We start from the raw sequence: 19,818 nt of genomic DNA, 5'->3' as shown, positions 1-19,818 counted from the left end.
AGGCACACAGAAACGTGGAACGAAAACATGAAAATCATCTTCTTAAACCACTGAAACGAGACAGAATTGTCTAAAAACATAATCAAATCGTGGGAAAAAATCTTGACAGAGGTTCAATTATTTTTGTTTTTTTTTTTAAAAAACCTGATACAGGAATTCAAATGATCCTATTTCAGGGATATATTAGCAAAAGGATGTGTCCTTCAGAAGAAAGAGGGTCTGAATTACTGTAGTTTAGCAGTTAACTGTTATTCAGAATTTACAAGTACAACTCCAGTTTTATTTCTGATTTTCAAACACTTTTATCAATACACCTAAGCCTCCTGACTGATGAGGATAACTGACTAAACCAAAAGAGGTGGTTTCCCTCAAAACCAGCTCTACCTCCAATAACTTTCATCTACTTGAGGATGCTTCTGTCATGTTGCAAGCTAAGTACAACTTTACTGAATCAAAAAGGCTGCAACATGAGAATCAGCTTCTGATGTGATCTTGTAGAATATCTACAACAGCCACAGCACTGCCTTGCAAAAAATTCAAGACAACTCTCCTCTTCCAAAAAGCAATTCCAGTTTTGCCTGAATGAGTCACACGTCCCAGCACCACCTATTTAAAGGAAAACCTCACACCACGTTGTAGCCTGTGGAGAGGTTATATGATAATAAGATGTTGTGTTATGTATGGGATGCTACAACATGTAAATATGTGAGTCAAAAGGATGAATTGTTCTAGTAGCAGATTTGATACAACAGGAATGCTGCCTCATCATTTACCACCACACCTGCAGAATATATCTAACTGCAGCCAAAGGCTCAAGGATGTATCCTGCACAGTCATTACTACCTTTGTCAAATGCATTATAAAGTAAAAGGCAGAAAATATTCAAGTACTTTGTAAATGTATTTATAGCTGGCAAACGTGTACACAACTGAAATGAATTATCAAAGCTCAACATCTATTAAAGAAAAAATCCTTCCCATGTCAATTACATGAACACCAGTGTTCTTATATACTGTAGCCACATAGATACATTCTAAGATGCTCCATGCAGTACAGTGTTTTTCTTTTTTCCAAAAACCCCAGGAAGTGAAAGCAAGCAAGCATGAAATTCTTAAAGAAGTCAAATAGTGAGACAGATCAAAATACAAATCAGAAGCAGTATTTTTTGCATATGGCTGCTCATATGCAAATAGCTCTCTTGTTTTGCATCAGTCTGCTATTCAAGTGCCTGTTTCCCCTCAGCATTTTGGAAATAGTCCACTTATTCATAACTTTAAGCTCAATAATTATTAATATCTCATGGGAAACTTGCATGCAAGATCAGTTTGGTAAATCTTGTCTGTATTTACTTACAATGCAGTATCTGCAGCTTCAGCATGACTAATATTTAGGTAATATTTAATGCCAATCCAGATCTCTCAATTATCAGAAAGAATAAGACTAAACTGATGAGTTTGCATGGGACAGAGTTGATAAAGAATAGTAGGGAAAAAAAAAAGAGATGGCAATTGTTAAAAGATAAAATGAAGGACAGAATCACAGGATGGTTAAGATTGGAAGGGAGCTCTGGAGGCCATCTGGCCCAATCTCTGCTCAAGTAGTGACACCCAGAGAAGTATGCCCACAACCATGTCCAGGTAGCTTCTGAAGATCTCCAAGGAGACTTCACAGTGGGCAGCCTCTGCCAGTGCTCCATCACCTGCACAGCAAACAAGTGCTTTCTGATGTCCAGATGGAACTTCTGGTGATACAGTTTGTGCCTACTGCCTTTCATCCTGGCACTGGGGACAAGCGAAAAGAGCCTCACTCTGTCTTTTGTGTCCTCCCTTCAGGTTTTTATACACTTCTCTTTCTTCTCCCTCTAAGTATGTATACTGCAGAACTTACACAGTACTTGCAATAAAGGTTGTACAAACAGCAGCTGTCCCTTACGTTTCATGTTTTTAACAGATCAGAGGTGACTTTTTGTACTAGATAATCTAAAACAAAGGGCTTGGGATTTGCACAAACATTTGCAAATGATACAAAGACTCTTGTGAATGATTGTGCAAAGGACCACTGTCAGTCACAGTGACTGCTCACAGAAGAAACACCAAACACCTATATTTAAGTGCAGAACAGGTCAAGATTTCATCTTTTGGAGGGCTATGTTGTTTTGTAATTTCTCAATGACGTCTGTTGGTTGGATAATAGGGCAAAAAGCTTTCATGCATCAAATTACTATTTTCTTTCTTTACAATAAAACGCCTGAAATGAAAAAAAGCCTGTTTTTTTCAAATATAAAATAGATGAAAATAATAATAATAAAAAAAAATCACTGAAAAATTCAGATACAAAGCTGTTAATACAGCAGTGGTACCGTTTGGGCTTTATGCCGATTCCGTACCGTTCCTTGCTGGTAAAAATGAGGTGCCAGCTCCACGAGCCATGCAGATTCAATGGCAGTCACATCTCTCATGTAGTACTTGGCAGTCTGTATGACTTCGTTGTACACTACCCTAGGAGAAAGAAAAGAAAAATATGTTTGTGCTATAAGGAAACAAGGGAGGGAGGTGATTAACACCATATTAAGATACACATACAAGCTGACAGATAGAATATTCACAACATGATAAGAAAGCCTGTAAATTATGCAGTAATCTCTTACCTTTTTTTTCCTGGGTTGTTCAGAGAACTCTAAATTAAGACAACTTTTAGACCACCATTAAAAACAACTTCACATACTACTAGGACAGACCAATACAAGATATAAAAAGAGATAATGGGACTAAGGGGATTCATAGCAAAGACTCTGGAAGAGAACGTTATTCTGTGCTGTCATGAGGGAGGATGTCAAAGACACCAAAAGCCTGGGTCCATAACAAGCTGGGCTGAAGTTACAGCATGAATATTCCTCATGCAGACAGAAGAGATAATGATTAGAGCAAGAAATCAGCTTTAGTTGCTGCCAGGACATCCTCTGGAAGAGATTCAGAAACAGCCCAGCTATATGGACTCAAACAACCATGCCCACATGAACAGAAAGGACAACCTATTTCTGAAGACAACCTACTGCAAAGAAAATCATTCCCATCAAGGGAGTGCAAACCCACACTCTGAACAGTTAGTCACCAAAGCCATAAGTCACTATCAGCCTCCTATACACAGTAAAGCTGCCACAAGGTTTGTGTTTCTAATTAATTGGTATTTTGCTCTCAAAGCAAAGGAGTACAAACTTTTCCTCTCTGCAAAACGGAGCAATACAACTAAAGAGAAATCTAAGAAAAAGCAAGAAGAATAAGAACAGATTTTATACACACCTGAAACAGATGGAGAACTGAGGCCCTCCATACAGGAGGTGCTCCCACGCAGTTGGAATTAGGATTGCCAGGTAAGGTAACCCACAGGAATCCTATAGGATTCCATGAGAGAACAGTGTTCATTCTGGCAGTGGCAATCCTATATGGCCTTGAAAGACAGCTCCAAGCAATAGTTCTGCCATCAACACCAAACAAGTGGCTTTCAAAGATTTTGAATCATGAATTGCATGCACATGCCCTCTCCTAGGAAGCCACGTACAAGCAGTGCAGCAGCTACTGGACAGTACATTTATTTATTAGGTCTAATAAAAACAATCCTAACTCTATCTAGGTATAGAGACTGCTCACAGACCAAGCTGTAGCACAAGACACAGCACCTATTAAAAAGGGTCAATTTGCTCTACAACCTCTACAGGCTTCCTGATAGTTAGACATCACCATCTTTCTTTGATTTACTTGGATATTGCCTATAAAGAGTTGCAAAGGAAATACCATCTGAATTCTCCCTGTGGGAACCATGACTTTCTACATTTATTCCTCCACTGATAAAGAAAGACAATCATAAAAATGTCTGGATGCCAGGAATGCCTTACAAAGATCACAAAGCAAGCACAAGTTGCTTTAACTTACCAGCGTGGAGGTTTCTCTGCATACAGTACTGAAGTAGGGTGGATGTGAAGTTCATGGTCATCACGGATAGTCCTTAAAAGGAAGATTTATTAGTTAGAATTTGATTCCTTTCATCCCCAGTAGGAATGTTAATAAAAGGCAACAATGAAAGAACTGGAGCAAATTAAAAAGATTTCTATTTTATGAAGAAGCTTTCAGTTGAAACCAGGCTTAAATCCTGGTCAAAGAAACAACTGATAATGAAATGATCTACGTTAAATGAAGAAGCAGTGTTTCAGAGTTTTATTCAGTTCACTGGAAGCAATAGAACAAATAAATGGTGCTTGCACACAAATTAATTACTGTTAGTAACAGATTCCCCATTATCAGTAACTTGTTATTTATATTTGACAAAGAAAAACATCAATGCAGTTTGAACATACAAACCTCTAAAAATAGTAAATCAGTTACCACGTGTTCCTTGCTGCAAGGATCCAGAAGCACACTCATCTGTTGATTGTGCTTAGATTTACCCAATCAAACAAGCTTTTCAACTATGCAAGAGTTGTAATGAAACTACTTATATTACCTGTAAGCTCCAGTAGAGTGGAATTTAGCTGCATTAGCAAAGAATCCAGAAACTATGCATCTTAGAACAGGATCTGGATCACCTGAAGAAAAAAATTTTTCTGTAAAATTAGTCAATGGAAAGGTAAAAATCCCTTAAGCATTATTTAATCATCTCAGACAGCTTCACAGGCTGCATCAAGCTCTGATAGCAAATAAAGACGAGCCCTGCAATCTCTTGTAAAAAACAAAAGTTACCACTGAAGTCTTCAAGAAGAAAGATACAAAGTCCTTAGAGCAAACCTATGTGACAGCTAAGCATTAAGGTCTGATTGTCCAGAGCTGCTGGAAATGGGTTCTGAAAACCAGTTATGGCATTCATGTCCACACAGCAGCTACAAATCAGATCTCAATGTCTATACATCATTATGAATACAGTAGGAAACTGTCCTTTTGTGAAGTCAGAAGAAATGAGGTGACCTCCTTATAACTTCTTTGTAAATTTGTCCTTTAAATCCAAGATCAATGGTGATGATCTCTTGCTGGAAAACGTAACTAATGAAGGCTGGACAATGCATTAATTGTAAAAATACACTAATTTGTTCACTCACAGTCATTTTCAGGAAAAAAAAATATATGGCTTTAATTAATGTTATTTTTACACCATGAAAAAATACAAGAAAGGCAAGAAGCACACTGGCAATTTAGAGTCTACCCTCAAAACGTACAACAGATTTAAAAGAAAATGAAGGAAGAAAGAAGAAACTTTCACCTTCACTGGATTTCTTTGGCACTTTAAAGCGTACAAGAAGCTTTTTGAGCTGCTCTCTTACAACAGAAGCTCTAACAAGTCCTTTGTAGTTCAGAAAGTGTTCCTGACACCACTGAGAACTTTTGCTGTGCTGCAGAGTAAGGAGAAAGAAATTACCATGAAAAGCCACGAGTAAAACAATGAACAATCTCTTTTGGATCACAATCTTATTAAGTTTTCTTTTGTCTTCTACAGTGCTACTTATTGTCCTTTTTGCTGAAAATCATCTTCTTACACAGCAGCTAACAAGTGTAGGTAGCAAGAGTAATTACAGAGCATGTTTCAAGCAACCTCTAAATGGCAGACACAAATGCATCATATCAAAAATGAGTCTTTTCAATCTCAAAATGTAAACAACATTTTCTTTATACTGTTTTCATTGGTCTCCTTCTCCAGAAGCCAGCTCTTTGTTCAAGAATCTCTGCATTCAGCTGCTTTAAGAGACATCTGCAGATTCAAAATCCGAAGGGCAGTTTCATTTAGTGCCTGATTGCTTTGGGAATAGGAAGAGGAAAGTTTTCTTTTTAAATCTTAGAGTGATTATATTGGTTCAACTCAAGACTTTTACAAACATATTGTTATAGAAGTGCTCCATATCAGCAAAATAATGAGGCAGTGTTTTACGGAAAGACTGCTAGAGTTGGATGTAGTTTATCATCAGTAGAACTCAAATATCTCTATAGAAAGGATACAGAAACACAAATTTCACTCAAAATTTGAATACTGTTTTTTTACTAGACCCTTCCAAAAATCCCCATCTCTCTGAAAATATAATTATCTACAGATAAGAACCCTGTGCCATATCTAAACTATGGAATTCTGTTCTGTGATCAAAGGAACTACAGAAGATCTGTGGCAAAGTAAAACCAGAATATCTTTTAATGCAGAACTATCTCACAATAGACTTGGCAAGTCCTCAGCTTTCAGGATTCTATATCCAGAAATTCCAGAACCAGAACAGGGGACACCCAGGTTCTTCACATTCCCACAAATCCACATACACTTGCACTGACTTACTTTGACAAAGGCTTCATAAACATTAAGCATAGTGAGATGATCACCTTCCTCCACAGCAAACTTTCTGTGTTGCCTGGCCTGGAGGAAGATAAATGCATTTTAAAAGCAATCATGTTTAATGACCTCAGTTCCTATTGCCTCTGTATTTCCTGGTGACTATCAGAATTCTTACCATATAGAACAGATCTTCAACATGACATCTATATTCTACTACCCACATATATTGAGGTGGTATTCTTAAACTGAAATTAGAAAGTGAGCTGAAAATAAATCCCAAAAATCTAAAGAGAGACCCATTAAAATTAGGCTCCTGATACCTATCAAAAGTTCAGTATCACCTAATACTTTCTTTTCTGTTCTCTGGAAAGGAAGACTTGTGAAAGTTTGCTTAGTTGCTTGGCTTGTTTTTTTATTTCCCTCCCCCTTCTTTAACCTCTCATGCTGGCCAATACTGGATTATAACCCTTCACATTTCTGGTTCTCAGAAGGAGTTTGTTTATAGTAGGAAAGGACACATGGACCCCACTGTTACTCAGTTTCCCCTTTTACCTAGAACTCTAGGTACAGCTCAAAGCTTTGCTTCATTTTCATATGAATTTGCAATCTGTAGCACACATCAATAAAATACTTGGTGGAAAACTGAAAATACAGAATGTACCAAAAAAAAAAAAGTATGACTGAACTTACAGCTTGAGATTTTTGATTCGGAGGGATCAAAAAGATGTTCTGAATCTGCATCATTGCAGCAATTGTTAAAATCTCCTGGGAGCAGCCAAAATTTCCTGAAAAGAAAGTGGAGAAATTCAAAAAAGGAAATCCTCTTCCATTCAACTTACCACCACACAGAATAGAGGAAAATAAAATGAAATGAAATAATTATAGTATGACAACACAAAATATTTAACTCAGATTTTTTTGCAAGTATAACAGTGAATGTTTTCATGGAAAATTAAAAGACAATGTATTAATCTTAATTACTCATGTGTTAAATGTTGGCCACTATTAGAGAGTGACCATGAGTTTAATGGCTCTTCCTACTAAACACTTTACCAAGATGAAGCAAGCTGTATGCTTCAAGTTTAGCCTCTATCTAATAGTATGCTACTATTACTAGAGGCAATATCCACTACTCATCACAAGACTATGAAGAAAATTCTGTTTTTTCCCCACCTACCTGATTCCAGAAGCATCTTCGCAAACATTGGATTCAGAGGAAACTCTGCTATTCTCATTCCCAGAGGCTCAGTTAAACGGCAGTGCATATCCAAACCTGCAGCACATTGATAAATGTATTAGTGGTACAGGTAAAAGTAGCACAGAAAGACTTATTTAGAATTGTGAGCTAAAAATACAGCAAATACACCTAGGAACATTGTCAGTTTTCTGAGTTACATCTGTTTGGGTCATAGAGAAATAATTTAATAGCATCTAGAGAAAGTGATAAAGATTGTCCACAGTGCATCCTGCCTGCTGCATCAGTAACTGAGCTGCCAGCCATATTCCAACTGTAGCCTTTTTACTGGAGCTGGAATGGTACAGGATGAAGGCACAGCAGCTTGGTTTTCAGAGCATAAGAGAAACCACACAAGGACAAACCAATGGGAGCAAAGCAGCAGGACACTGGAGCTCTGCAGACTGCATAAATAACCATGCCAGAGCACACTGAGGAACCAACAATGGCCCACACCATACATAAAATGCTATCTGTCAGACTGGGTGGTGGCAAAAAGCCACACAGAGAAAACCCAAACCACAAATAAAGTCAGAGGAGGACAGCTGCAACAACTCACGTCAGCACACCTAAAGCCACAGCTATCTCTGTCAAATGTTTATTTTCCTTTATTACTTGATAAGACTCTTACTGAACTTTTTATGACACACCACACCCATACACTAACACAAGATACTGCATCTAATGTAAAAATGTTATCCTTGGAGACAGGTACAAAATGCATCCTGCGTGTAGTGATGAAGTAATATATTTAAACATGCAGTCATAGAAACTGCAAAAATTAAGGTATGATTAGTTACCATTTGACCAAGGCTTCAGTGCTATCTTAGAACGTGGAGCACCTAATTTAAAGAAACATAACTGGGTTTTGAAGTGGGGAGGAGGAGAAATCATCATCTTTTTAACTTTCTACAGGTATATTAAGCCACAGGCTATTGACTTCTGCTGAATTTTGTGTCAGTGCAATTGTGTATGGAAATATATATAGCTTGTGTGCAGATGTCTTTGTAGCAGTAAGCCTGCATTTACAGGGAAGAGCTACAATGGACACAAGTTTGAACAGGTTTACTGAAATTACCTTAGAAGCAACCACTGTATATAGATATGAAAGCTTAGATAAAGATATTGAAAAGATACTACTGAGCATGCTTCAACACCTTGTCACTAAAAAGCTTCAAGTACAATCACTAGCAAGTGATGGGTTAAGGGAGGAAAACATCCGATTTTAACCCTGTCTGGACAACAACTTAAAAACAAATCTTCAACAAAATACTGGCTCTGAAATAAAGCTATAAATAAAGCCACTTCTTGCCTGCTTATCTGTATTCCTCTAAATTATGCTTAAAAATAATAAACACCAGCTGACAACTCCAACTTTCAATGGGCATCAAAGGAGAAGGCTGAGAAAAGGTCCTTCTGATGTAATCGATTTGCGTCACTGCAAAAATAATCAGTCTGAGAACACTGATGTGTTTATTCAACAGAACTATCTCAGCCTGCACAAGTTGCTCTGCAGGGTCCTGACCCTAAGCTGCACGTTTACATGATATTACAATGCAAGTGTTGAAATACAGGTTCATACTTGCATAAGAGAAATACAACCCTTACTGCACTTGCCAATTCCTGGGCATTCCTTTCTACCTCTAACACCAGCATAGGAGCTCCTCTGTTTTGCTACAAAAGCTGGACAGCCAACAAAGTAACAGCTCCATGCTTTCCCATGAAACTACCATGAGTATAATGCTTATGCCAAAACAGCAGACAGCTGATCAGTGAGTTTACTGACCTTTCCTCTCCATTTCCCTAAGGTGGCTTTGGCTGCAAATTCATCCTTGCATTATCACAGAATCATAGAATGACTGAGTTGCAAGAACTTTACAGCTCCCCCAGCCCCACCACTGCTGTGTGCTGGCTGCCCCCCAGCTCAGGCTGCCAAGGGCCCAGCCATGGCCTCAGGCACCTCCAGGGATGGGGCACCCACAGCTCTGGGCAGCAGTGCCAGGGCCTCACCGCCTCCTAAGAGAATCTCCTCCTCACATCTAACTTAAATCTCCCCTTTTAGTTTAAAGCCTTCAAAATCTTATCAGTGAAAGGCTACAAAAACTAATATGTGATATCTGTTTTGCTGAGCTATTGGGAGGCACACTATGTTACATTTTGATTCCAATCTTCAGTGACTTTCTGCTCTCAAACTCAAGTATCAGATTGCACTTACAGTGCGCAGGCAGAGTCAAGATCAGATAATGAATGGAACACGTTAACAGAAAAACTGAAAATGATTCTGTGCTTCTTGAAGTCCAACCAAGGAAGAAATAAAGTAGCAATTACATTGAATATGATAAAGTCTGTATTATTAAAATCAGCCTGACCACAAAAGAGATTCACACCTTTACTTCCAATTTGTTTTATTCTTTATACTTGTTTATACTTGAACTTTCCATCACCAGTATAGTAACACAAAATGAAAGATTGAATATCCAACAACCTATCCAAATGCATGCATGTGAATTTAGTGTCTTATTCATGTACTGGTCTAATTAGTGACCTATCTCCTTTCATAACACTCTTCAAGAACTGGAGAAAAACAAGATCTGCCTGAGCAAATCAAGTCAACACCATCATCAGCTCAGAGCCCCATTCCTAGCAATGACAAATACCTGGTTCCTCTCATGAAAGCACAAGGCAGTGCACACAAGATAGCAGTAAAATCTGCTTTTGCATAGTCAAAACAGATAAATTCTAGTTTATACTCTCTGCAATAGTTTTCTAGCTCCTCCCAGAAAGTCACTTCTGCTTTTCCTTTGCTTGTCTGTGTGAAGTAACCACTGAACAAAAGAATGTAAATCCTGAGGAGGCTGAAGTACATTAAAAAAAAAAAAGAAAAAAAAGAAAAAAGCTTCAACTGAACAACTCCCATTAGAAAACTGTAGGTAAAACAAAGTATAATATTCTCACCTCCTAAAGCATACAGTAATTCTAAAGCTTGTACCATTGACTGTGCAGGAGGTGGCTGTGGAAAACAAAAACATGGATTGTTTAAAGTTCTCATCATAAAACCTAAGAGTTTTCACAAAAGTTCTTAGATCTTCTTCCACAAAATCATTCTAATGATTTTTCTGCACATACAAAATGAAAAGAGTTCTCAGAATCTTCCTGTCAACCTCTCATTGACCACTAGTGCTGCAAGTCAGAGCCATCTCAACAGGTTCAGGATCATCACTATGACACTCTAAAGATCCTATCAGTATACAGAATTAGGCCAAGTTATAAAAAGGAAGCTCTTCTTATTCAAAAGCAATTATAACATTAATTGCTACTCCACTTTCTCTTTTACTCTTCTCTTTACATAAGGGTAGCTAGAAACTTTAGAGAAACCTAAAAACTGGTATTGCTCTTTTTAACAAGGTGGACAAATACAGATTTAGTTCCGTAGGTTCTTCCCCCCCACAAATTCAGTCCAAATCAAAATCAAATTAGCTATACTTCCACAGAATCCTAAGGACTTTTTCTTTCCAAACTGCTCTCAACTGCTCCACACTTGTAACAGCAAACTCTAAAATACAACAGCTGTTATATCTAAATTGTCACATATTACTTGCAGTAGCTGATTCCCAGAAAGATACCTTGCCACCTGATAGTGGTCAATGAGGTGTAATTCCCAAATTAGCAAGCAATAGTTACTGGTTCAGCGGGTTACCAACAAGTCACCTAGTGATCACTGTTGGCATTAAAGGAAGATGACAGACTTCATTGCATAGGACTCACCGAAAGGAAGGGGAACCTGAGCACGTTGTCAATTCCCAGAGCCTTCAGCTGCAAGATGACAGGTGCAAGGTTACTGCGCTGCATCTCAGGAACAGTGGACTTGGGCAGCTTCTCAAAGTCTTCCTCTGTTACAGGAGAAAGCAAAGATATTTGGGATTGGGCTTCAGCTCTTCCTATGTGCAAGTCACCACGATAAAACCATCCATTTCAATTTAAAACTATTGACTATGAACACTTTGTAGGTGTTAAAAGAACTCTTTCTCAAAATGACATTATTTTAATGATTATATTTTCAGTTACTTTCATGTGAAAATTCTACATTTATCTACACCTGTAATTCTGTACTTCACCCACATTTCAACTTGAAATATGAATTCTTCACAGAAATCTGGAAATACTTTTTCTTCACAGTTAGTTTTTTTAATCAGAAAATGCTCTAAAACACCAAATTGAAAAATACTGCAAATCATTTTGGGAGAAGGTGCTTTATTTTACTTCAATTTCAAAGGGTAAAGGATCACACTTCTGAAAAAGAACTAGGAAAAAAATATATATTTTTTAATTTCACAGTGTATCAGCAATTGCTCTGCAAAGCAGCCAAAGTCCTATCCCTGTGAAATACAGGCACATCTCACACAGGTGTGTTTTAACTCTGTCACCCAAACCCAATGACAAATTGTTAACCTCCATGATGTAGCAAGCTTAGTCTGCAGGCTCTTATAGTCCATGGAAAGGTCTGTTTAAATTTAAAGCAAGAGCAATTACATTCACTCTTGATTCTTTACTAGACACACAGATTTAGGGAAGAAAGTACGTCTTTCTTTAACATAGCAATTGCTGGCAAGCATGAACACTTTTCAAAAAGATATGCTTGATATCTCAAAGCTTGATAACATCAGAGGGAACTTGAGGCACACATAAGCAACTGCAGTGCTCAGCTGTAAGGCCTTTTCCTATTCAACAGCTGAGAGAAGAGGCAGTTGGATTGCAGCATTCTGAGCACTGCCGAGTGGCTGACAGATTCATTTATAACAGTTATTTTTTGTACACTGCCAGCTTCAATATTTCAAGACAGCATTTGAGGTTGGCACCTATTGCTATGGAGACCACATCAGGAAGTTTTCCTCTATCGTCTGACAGACGTCTGCAATCCTTTGTCAGACATGCAGTTAGCAAACAATTTTGTCACAAAAGTGTGGCACAGGTGGCTGTTGTTAAGTGATGCAAATCTTTAGAAATCAAAATCACTGAAAGGCAGAATTCTGTGCAGAGCTGCCACTCTGAAAGTTGTATCAACACTGCAAATTTGTAATTAGTGAAACTTCCCTGCTAAGTTCATATTTATGTTTCACAAAAGGATCTCATTTCTGGTGCCTAGCAGGTATGAACAAAGCATTTCTAAATAAGCCAGAGGAGTAACAAAGGGAAATAACTATCTCTTGCTGAAAGAAGATGCAGTTCTGTCCTCCTTAAGCTAATGCTAAAGCCACTGTAAAACAAAATGCAAGTCATGTCAGCAAGCTCACCTTCCCAACACATCCCATTACTGACCTGTATAAAGCCTGTAACATTTCCCAGAGCGGTTCCGGCCTGCACGTCCTGCTCTCTGATTAGCTGAAGCTTTGGACACTGGTACCACCACAAGGCATTCAATGGCTGTTTTTGGATTATAGGCTCGAAGCTTCACAAATCCACAATCGATTACATATGCAATTCCATGAATTGTGATAGAGGTCTCAGCAACGTTGGTGGCTACTATCACCTGGAGATATGGACACAGAGATGATACTGTGAACCCTTCAATCTCAATTGTGCTGTCACTAGCATCAGTGCACCAGGGCTCACATGCAAGATACTTAAAAGATCCCAGATATGACAGTTCCAGTAAATGCACTCTGGAGTACAAAAGGATACGGTGAAGGCAGCAGAAATAGTCCTCAACTTGATGTAACTGTAAGTTTTTACAGTTTCCCAATCTATTTCTTATTCAGGTTTATCTCCTCTTCATAAAATGCAGAAGAACTTGGCATGTTTGCAAAGAAAAACGTTATCTAACTGTAAGTCAAATGTTCTTAATTAGTGAACTAAAATACTGTATTTATGCTTCTCAGTTATATTGAACTTGTAACACTGGAGCAGGGCAGGAGACAGGGGAGGAGCAGAGCTGATTAATTATCCACAATCAGTATTCCTGTTCTTGTATACAAGTCCTAGAATATTAAAAAAGGATTGCTCCCAAGTGACAGAGGGAAATTTAATCCGTATTTCACATGAAAATGAAGAAGTAAATCCTAGCAGTTAATCCTCCTGGAGAGAAAAGAAGCCTTTATCTCTCAACAGACTCCAGCATCAGATGAACAACTTTACCCATTAGACTCCAGCAGGCACAAGAAGTATAACAACTCACTCCATGTAATTGTCAGTTTATCTTAGCCCCAACACAAGCTCTGCTCAAGTAGAAAGCACTAATCATGACCAATTAGATGACAGTTCTTTGATGTTAAACACCTAAACAAGGCTTCCAGAAGTCAAAACAAAGCTTTTTTTTTTTTCTTAAACTCAAGTCAAGCAAGGTTTAACTTCTTTCTTACATGCAAATTTATCCACTCTGTCCTTAATTTTTCTTTTCTTGTACAGAACAGCTTAGTCTAGGTACCTTGTCCACAGAAAGAAATGAAAAGAGGTGAAAGCAGACTTCAGAGTGTAACAAGCTACATCTGGACATAAGCAAAAGCTGCAAATGGTCAAAGATAAATACGTGAGGTATGTAAAAAGACTCCTAAAGATTGAGAAGCTGAGGTAGAAAGGAGAATTAGAACTAACATATCTTGCACTGATCGATGATCAAAAGGGAAGGCAGAGAAAATGCTCCGGGCTCACAGTGTGAAAGATGACAGGCACTATTAGGAGATGCAAAAAGTTTTGCTCTGTAAGAGCTCACAACAGTCTCACAATGTGAACATTATTTGCATTAACCTGCAAAACACAGACAGCCTTCTGGATGGTAGAGATTACATTAAATTAAAACTTTACCTTCCTGACACTGCGAGAAACTCTCTCAAATACTTTCATCTGATCAGGAGAAGGCAGCCCAGCATACATGGGGAGAACACGGAGGTGCTTTTTCATACCAGTGCGAGAAAGGGCCCGAGCCTGTTCTATAAGCATAGAAACAACAGTCTCCACTTCCTCCTAGAAGCACAGCAAGATAAAAGAGCATGAGAATGCCTTCACTTACAAATATCCTACAGATATCACCTATATGAGACCTGCACCAAAATTATCCTAATATAATTTTAATTTTTCAAAATCCAGACCCATCTGACCAGGTCCCTCAGTTCTGCAATTACTATTTATATTAATGTTGCTATTTATATTAATTATGACTGCTGCTGTTCAAGACAGTGTATATTTGTCCCACCACAAATATATGAGAAAAATCAAGAAAGATGTGCTGAACAAAGTTCAGTAATAAAGAAGACAAACCCATTTTCTCTGCATCTCTCAACTTGTGAGATCAAAATAAGGGGCTGATCTGTTCTGACTGTGCTGTAGGCCTCGATCTGGAATGACACAGCATTAACACCTATTGCTTAACTTTAACTTTAATCTCAGAGATCAGCTGTGGCTCTCAAAACACAACAACAAAAAAAGAATAAGGTCTAGATATAATCTCAACAGATACTCAATTCTCTCTTTCAAAGTCAAATCAATAATAAGCATGAAGAATTTCTTACAGAAACATGCAGGATGTTAGTGAGGCCATTCAAGGTAGTCTGTTCTGCACTATGGAATTGTAAGCTATCTAATTTACTCTTCTAGGCTGCAAAAGTAAGCTAACAAGTACACAGCAGAAAAACATAGTTATTGGGTTTTGTTTTTTCTTTTTTAGTCTAATCATATAGCAATTTGTTTTTCCTATCAAAGACTTCAGATTTTAAGACTAATATTGCATCAATACACTTTCTGGAAGCCCTTGGGACCAGTCTAATTCTGCTCTCATTGACAGAAAGATTCACCATCTTAATGAAAGCGAAGAAAGGAAAGCAGGAGTCTGAGAAGGCTTCACAAAGTCAAACTACAATACTGTAAAGCAAAAAAAGTACTGTTGTCTATACCTGGCCAGTCAAAAATGCCAGTATATCACCATCATTCTCCATCTGGTGAATTTTCATTGCAGTTTCCACAGTTGATTTTATATAATCAGGAACAGGACTGTGGAGAGAGAACATAGAGTACTGTTAGTTAGGGTAGTATGGTTAGGTTGTGGTTGGACTTGACGATCTTTTCCAATCTGAGCAATTCTATGACTCCATGATTTTATATCTATTTGCTTTTTACAAAATAATAAAAATTTAAAAAACAGCAACTCATTTTTTTCTTTGACACGGCTTTGAGTTCAAAAAGTCATTCTGCATATGTTCTGCTGCTACAAGCAATATCCTATCACTTCAAGAGCTTTTTTAACATCATTTTCTCAAGCAAATATTCTAAAGTGCATACTTCAAATATAACTCATATGACCATGTGTCTGCTTTAAGAAGAAAAATGCAATTTTGAGGTCTTACGTATGCTACTATTTTATTTTTTCCACATGATTCATGCAGCCATCATTAGAAACATCTCCCAGCACGTGCAAGAAGAGTAGCATCTCCCAATGGGAAGTGAATTGACACAAGTAGAATGTGATTTTCATTTGTACAAATATGAGTTTACGTGCACAAATTTGGAAGTTCTTTTGAGAACCCTGTTTTAACGTTTTCCATTTATAAAACTGCCTTTAAAATCCTCTGCTCCCTCACAGAAAAGTAGAGTAGAAGTTGGAAGGAACCTTCAAAGATCAACCAGACCAACTGCAAGAGAACAAATCACTTGCAGAATGAAGACCACTAAAAACTAAAGCTGAGGAGGCTTTTGAGAAGCTCTATGCATTTATTTCAAAACAAACTCAGGGGTGAAAAAAAGTTTCTTTAATTTGTCTATAGCTTACAATGTTTCATCACCTTTGTACTTAAATGCATTCCTGCTGCTCACAGAAGTGGAAGATTCATTCCATTTTGTATCTATACTTATGTCCTTAATTTCTTGGTACCAAAACTATGAAAGTATTTTTGAAAGAATGGCTATGTTTGTCAAATTGAATGTTACACCTTATTATAACTGATCTGGTACGCTATGACACTGCAAGTTAGACATTCTTAATCACCACCAAAAAGATCAAACAGAATCATACCTCTGTATGTAAAAGATGTCAACTGGAAATGTTCTCCCCTCCACAGTAAGGATCACACTGGTATCTTTGCTGGGGTCACCAGTATCATTCTGGTTAAAGAAATCCTTGAATTTCTACATTAAAATAAAGACAAATACTTTCAGTTTGAAACTTCAAAGAATTGAGGGGGGAAAACTAATGACATAAAGAAGTCAAATTATTATTACTTGAATATAGTTTTTATAAATTTGAGTCTTTTGATAAAGTTCTAACTTAAAAAACTTAGAAGTTGCATTTTGCTGCCTCAGATTCAGGCAATGAGCACCTCCAGGGATGGGACACCCACAGCTCTGGGCAGCCTGTGTCAGTCTCACCGCCTTCTTAGTAAAGGATTTCCTCCTCATATCTTACCTAAACCTCACCTCTTTTCATTTAAAACCATTTCCCTTGTTCCATCACTGTCTGTCCATTTGAAAAATTAGTCTTCCTCCTCATTATAAGCACCGTTTAAGTACTGGAAGGCTGGAATGAGGTCTCACCAGAGACTTCTCCAGACTCCCTCAGCCAGTCTTTGTAGGAGAGGTGTTCCTCTCTTCTTCAGCACTCAAACAGGAGCAGCACAGAGGACAAGCTCCACATGAACAGAAGTGGAGCTGCCATTTAGGGTCACTTCATTTTAAACCAAATTAATGAGATATACCTCTGCATCCAGGGTGGCTGAAGCCACAATCAGTCGAAGATCTCCACGCTTCTTTTGAATCTAGGATCAAAAAGACAAAGAACATCTAGAGTAAAACTGTCTTCTGAACTATAAGGCTAGAAACAAGTTTCAGAGCATCCAGATTACCAGTGACTTCTCTATAAAAATAGTTTGTGATCAAGACAGCTGATGAACTGAAGCACCTGGATTGCCCCAGGACCATATCAACCTGAGAAATACGTGTGGAGCTTTTTATATTTAAGGCTAAGACAGAATTGAGGGTATTCAAACGGAAATCATAGTTTACTCTTAATTTCTGGTGGAAGTCAGATCACTGATGGCTTTAAAGTCAGCAACTCCTTGCAAGGTCACTTCTCATAATCATCTTCAGCAGAACAAAGACTGTCATTTTCCTTATGTAATACAAAGATAAAATTCAGCCTCAGGGGAGGAAAAAGAGGATCCCAAGTGTCAGATGTGTAAAGTAAACAGATGATACATATAATGGGCTGTGGGATAAATGAGGAATTAGAAATCTCCCTCTCTCAAATGAATTCACTAACAAAACATGAGGAGCAGAAGTTTAGTAAAGATGATGACAGCGGAAAATGTTACAGACCACATTAAAAAAAATAACCTTTTTTAGTAATCCAATGGCAATATCTGTATAAAGAGTCCTTTCATGGGCTTCATCCAGCATGAGAACACTGCAAATAAAGCAGAAAGATAAGATCTATAAATGGATTGAATGATGCTAGAACCAGTATCTTCCTATATTGTTTAAATTTGTTACTGAATTATTGCTTACATTTATTTAGAAAACCACTGAGATTAAAAAACAAACAAACAAACAAAAAAACAAACCAAGAGCACAGAGGCAAACAATAAAGAAAAGGTAGACAACAACAACCAACAAGCATGCAGTACAAACAGAGCATTCTTTATTCGGGTTTTTTGGGAAGGGCTGGAATAACTGAGGTTTATCTTTGGCATACTGCACATGTTTTCTGTATATCAGAATAAAGCCTGCTCATTGTTGATTTTTTAAATTAGTTTAATAAAAAAAAAAAAAAAGAGTTCAAAACTAGCAGATAAACAATTCAGACTACACAAGGCCCATTTGTGTTATACTCCAAAAATCACAGCACCAAATCCTGCTGGGTTTGGCACTGCAGCTATCAACTTTCTAACAAGCTTTAAACATAAGAAGGTCAGACTTCCAAATAATTTTCACATTTTTTAACTTTAACTTATACTAATCATACCTCAGCCTAAAAAAAACCCAGTTGTTTACCAAGATACACTTCAGCAAATGTTCAGCCCATGTTTCTTTACCTGTATCTTGTTAACAGAGGATCAGCCATCATCTCCCTTACCAGCATACCATCAGTTAGAAACTAAAAGTGAATGCAAAGAAAAATGGTAAAAAGTCAAACAAACGAAAAAAACAAACAACAAAGCCTAGGAGGTAGTCCTAATTACACGTGTGATTTATTTACTTGAATAATTTTCTAAGCTTTTGCCTAAATTTTTACTCGCTTTTCATTTTCTAATGATCTATGAAGTTGTTCTATTTCCAGCTATGGAAGCTAAATACAATTCTGAGTGCTATCCTGGAGATAAGCAGAGAAATTGGTACTTCATCATATTGATTTTTGAGAATTAGTTGTTCTTCACTGAAAATAACACAGACTGGCAGCACTGAGGTATGCTAACAGAAGTTTCTTCACACTTGTAGAGCAAATTCAGTCATGTTACAGACAAGTAACATTCTCCATATCAATATAGCTTAGATTCTCTCAAAGTAGGCTACTTAAGATCTTTCTCACATCTCACCAGAACACAAGACTTAACATTACAACAAATTCAATGTTTTAATTTAGTAATTTTTTATTTCTAGCCAGTAGAAACCCACCAGCTTTATGTAGCCCTCAAGCAGATTTTGACCTAGGACTATAAATTTAGTCTTTAATCAGCAAGAACTGATTTTCAAGGTAAAAATCCCAAAGTTTCCAACCTCAAACAATGAATCAGACTCCAAAACATCTGCATTTCTTTCAGTTCTAAAGTGATATTAGTCTCAAAAAAAAAAAAAAAGGTAAATTGTTTCATTCATCATCATTCCTATTCCAACATAACTCTTGTCTGTTTACAATACAAACAACATTAATATCATTCAACGGGCTAAAGAAGAGCTGCAAAGCTTGCTATTAAATCCACATCAAATTACTCTCAGCCTGCCCATCTTCGTTTTATCTGCACTTTTAATCAAAATCTATTTTTGGGGTGGTGAGGATACTTCAGCTTTGATTCACTGCAGGCTTTCACAATGACTTTGAGTCAGATGAGGTCACACTCATCTTATGAGTGCTGTACCAACAGCTGGCAACAACTAACGTGAAAATCTCCTTTAATTTTGCAACAGCAGCTGTCCGACTAGCACAGTAAAACATATTAAGCTCTAGATAGCCACAACCATTTCAGTACGCTCTTGGGGTACCCATCTGACAAACCAAAAAGCTATCTACTCTCTATACCAGCATCACAACTTCCCCATTGATTTTACAAAAGTGCTTTAAGAGTTTCAGCTAACCTTTCCAGAATAAC

At 37.5% G+C, this 19,818-nt stretch overlaps 1 protein-coding gene across 4 annotated transcripts in view; it reads right to left on the bottom strand.

Moving 5' to 3' along the window:
- The window catches only part of DHX35 (DEAH-box helicase 35), a 30,577-nt gene that overhangs the window by 5,308 nt on the left and 5,451 nt on the right, over window positions 1-19,818 (bottom strand). For 3 of the 4 annotated variants that reach the window (XR_016471878.1, XR_016471877.1, XM_031603141.2), the window contains exons 6-21: window positions 18,547-18,608; window positions 17,849-17,918; window positions 17,212-17,271; window positions 16,533-16,645; window positions 15,418-15,514; window positions 14,333-14,491; window positions 12,851-13,061; window positions 11,300-11,424; window positions 10,490-10,544; window positions 7,478-7,573; window positions 6,991-7,085; window positions 6,304-6,381; window positions 5,248-5,377; window positions 4,498-4,579; window positions 3,930-4,001; window positions 2,360-2,498 (exon numbers count right to left, since the gene is read on the bottom strand). Coding sequence is in view for 2 of the 4 variants with exons in the window: in XM_031603141.2 (XP_031459001.2) it covers window positions 2,360-2,498; window positions 3,930-4,001; window positions 4,498-4,579; window positions 5,248-5,377; window positions 6,304-6,381; window positions 6,991-7,085; window positions 7,478-7,573; window positions 10,490-10,544; window positions 11,300-11,424; window positions 12,851-13,061; window positions 14,333-14,491; window positions 15,418-15,514; window positions 16,533-16,645; window positions 17,212-17,271; window positions 17,849-17,918; window positions 18,547-18,608 (1,644 nt within the window). In the remaining 2 variants the exon portion in view is untranslated. The remainder of the gene's footprint in view (window positions 1-2,359; window positions 2,499-3,929; window positions 4,002-4,497; window positions 4,580-5,247; window positions 5,378-6,303; window positions 6,382-6,990; window positions 7,086-7,477; window positions 7,574-10,489; window positions 10,545-11,299; window positions 11,425-12,850; window positions 13,062-14,332; window positions 14,492-15,417; window positions 15,515-16,532; window positions 16,646-17,211; window positions 17,272-17,848; window positions 17,919-18,546; window positions 18,609-19,818) is intronic. The other variant, XM_031603142.2, reaches the window with a different exon arrangement.

This window comes from Phasianus colchicus, chromosome 17, assembly GCF_987193195.1.
Source record: "Phasianus colchicus chromosome 17, bPhaCol1.hap1.1, whole genome shotgun sequence".
Taxonomy (NCBI): domain Eukaryota; kingdom Metazoa; phylum Chordata; class Aves; order Galliformes; family Phasianidae; genus Phasianus; species Phasianus colchicus.
The sequence above is the reverse complement of the archived record's forward strand: the minus strand, read 5'-3'. Positions and strand labels throughout refer to the sequence as shown.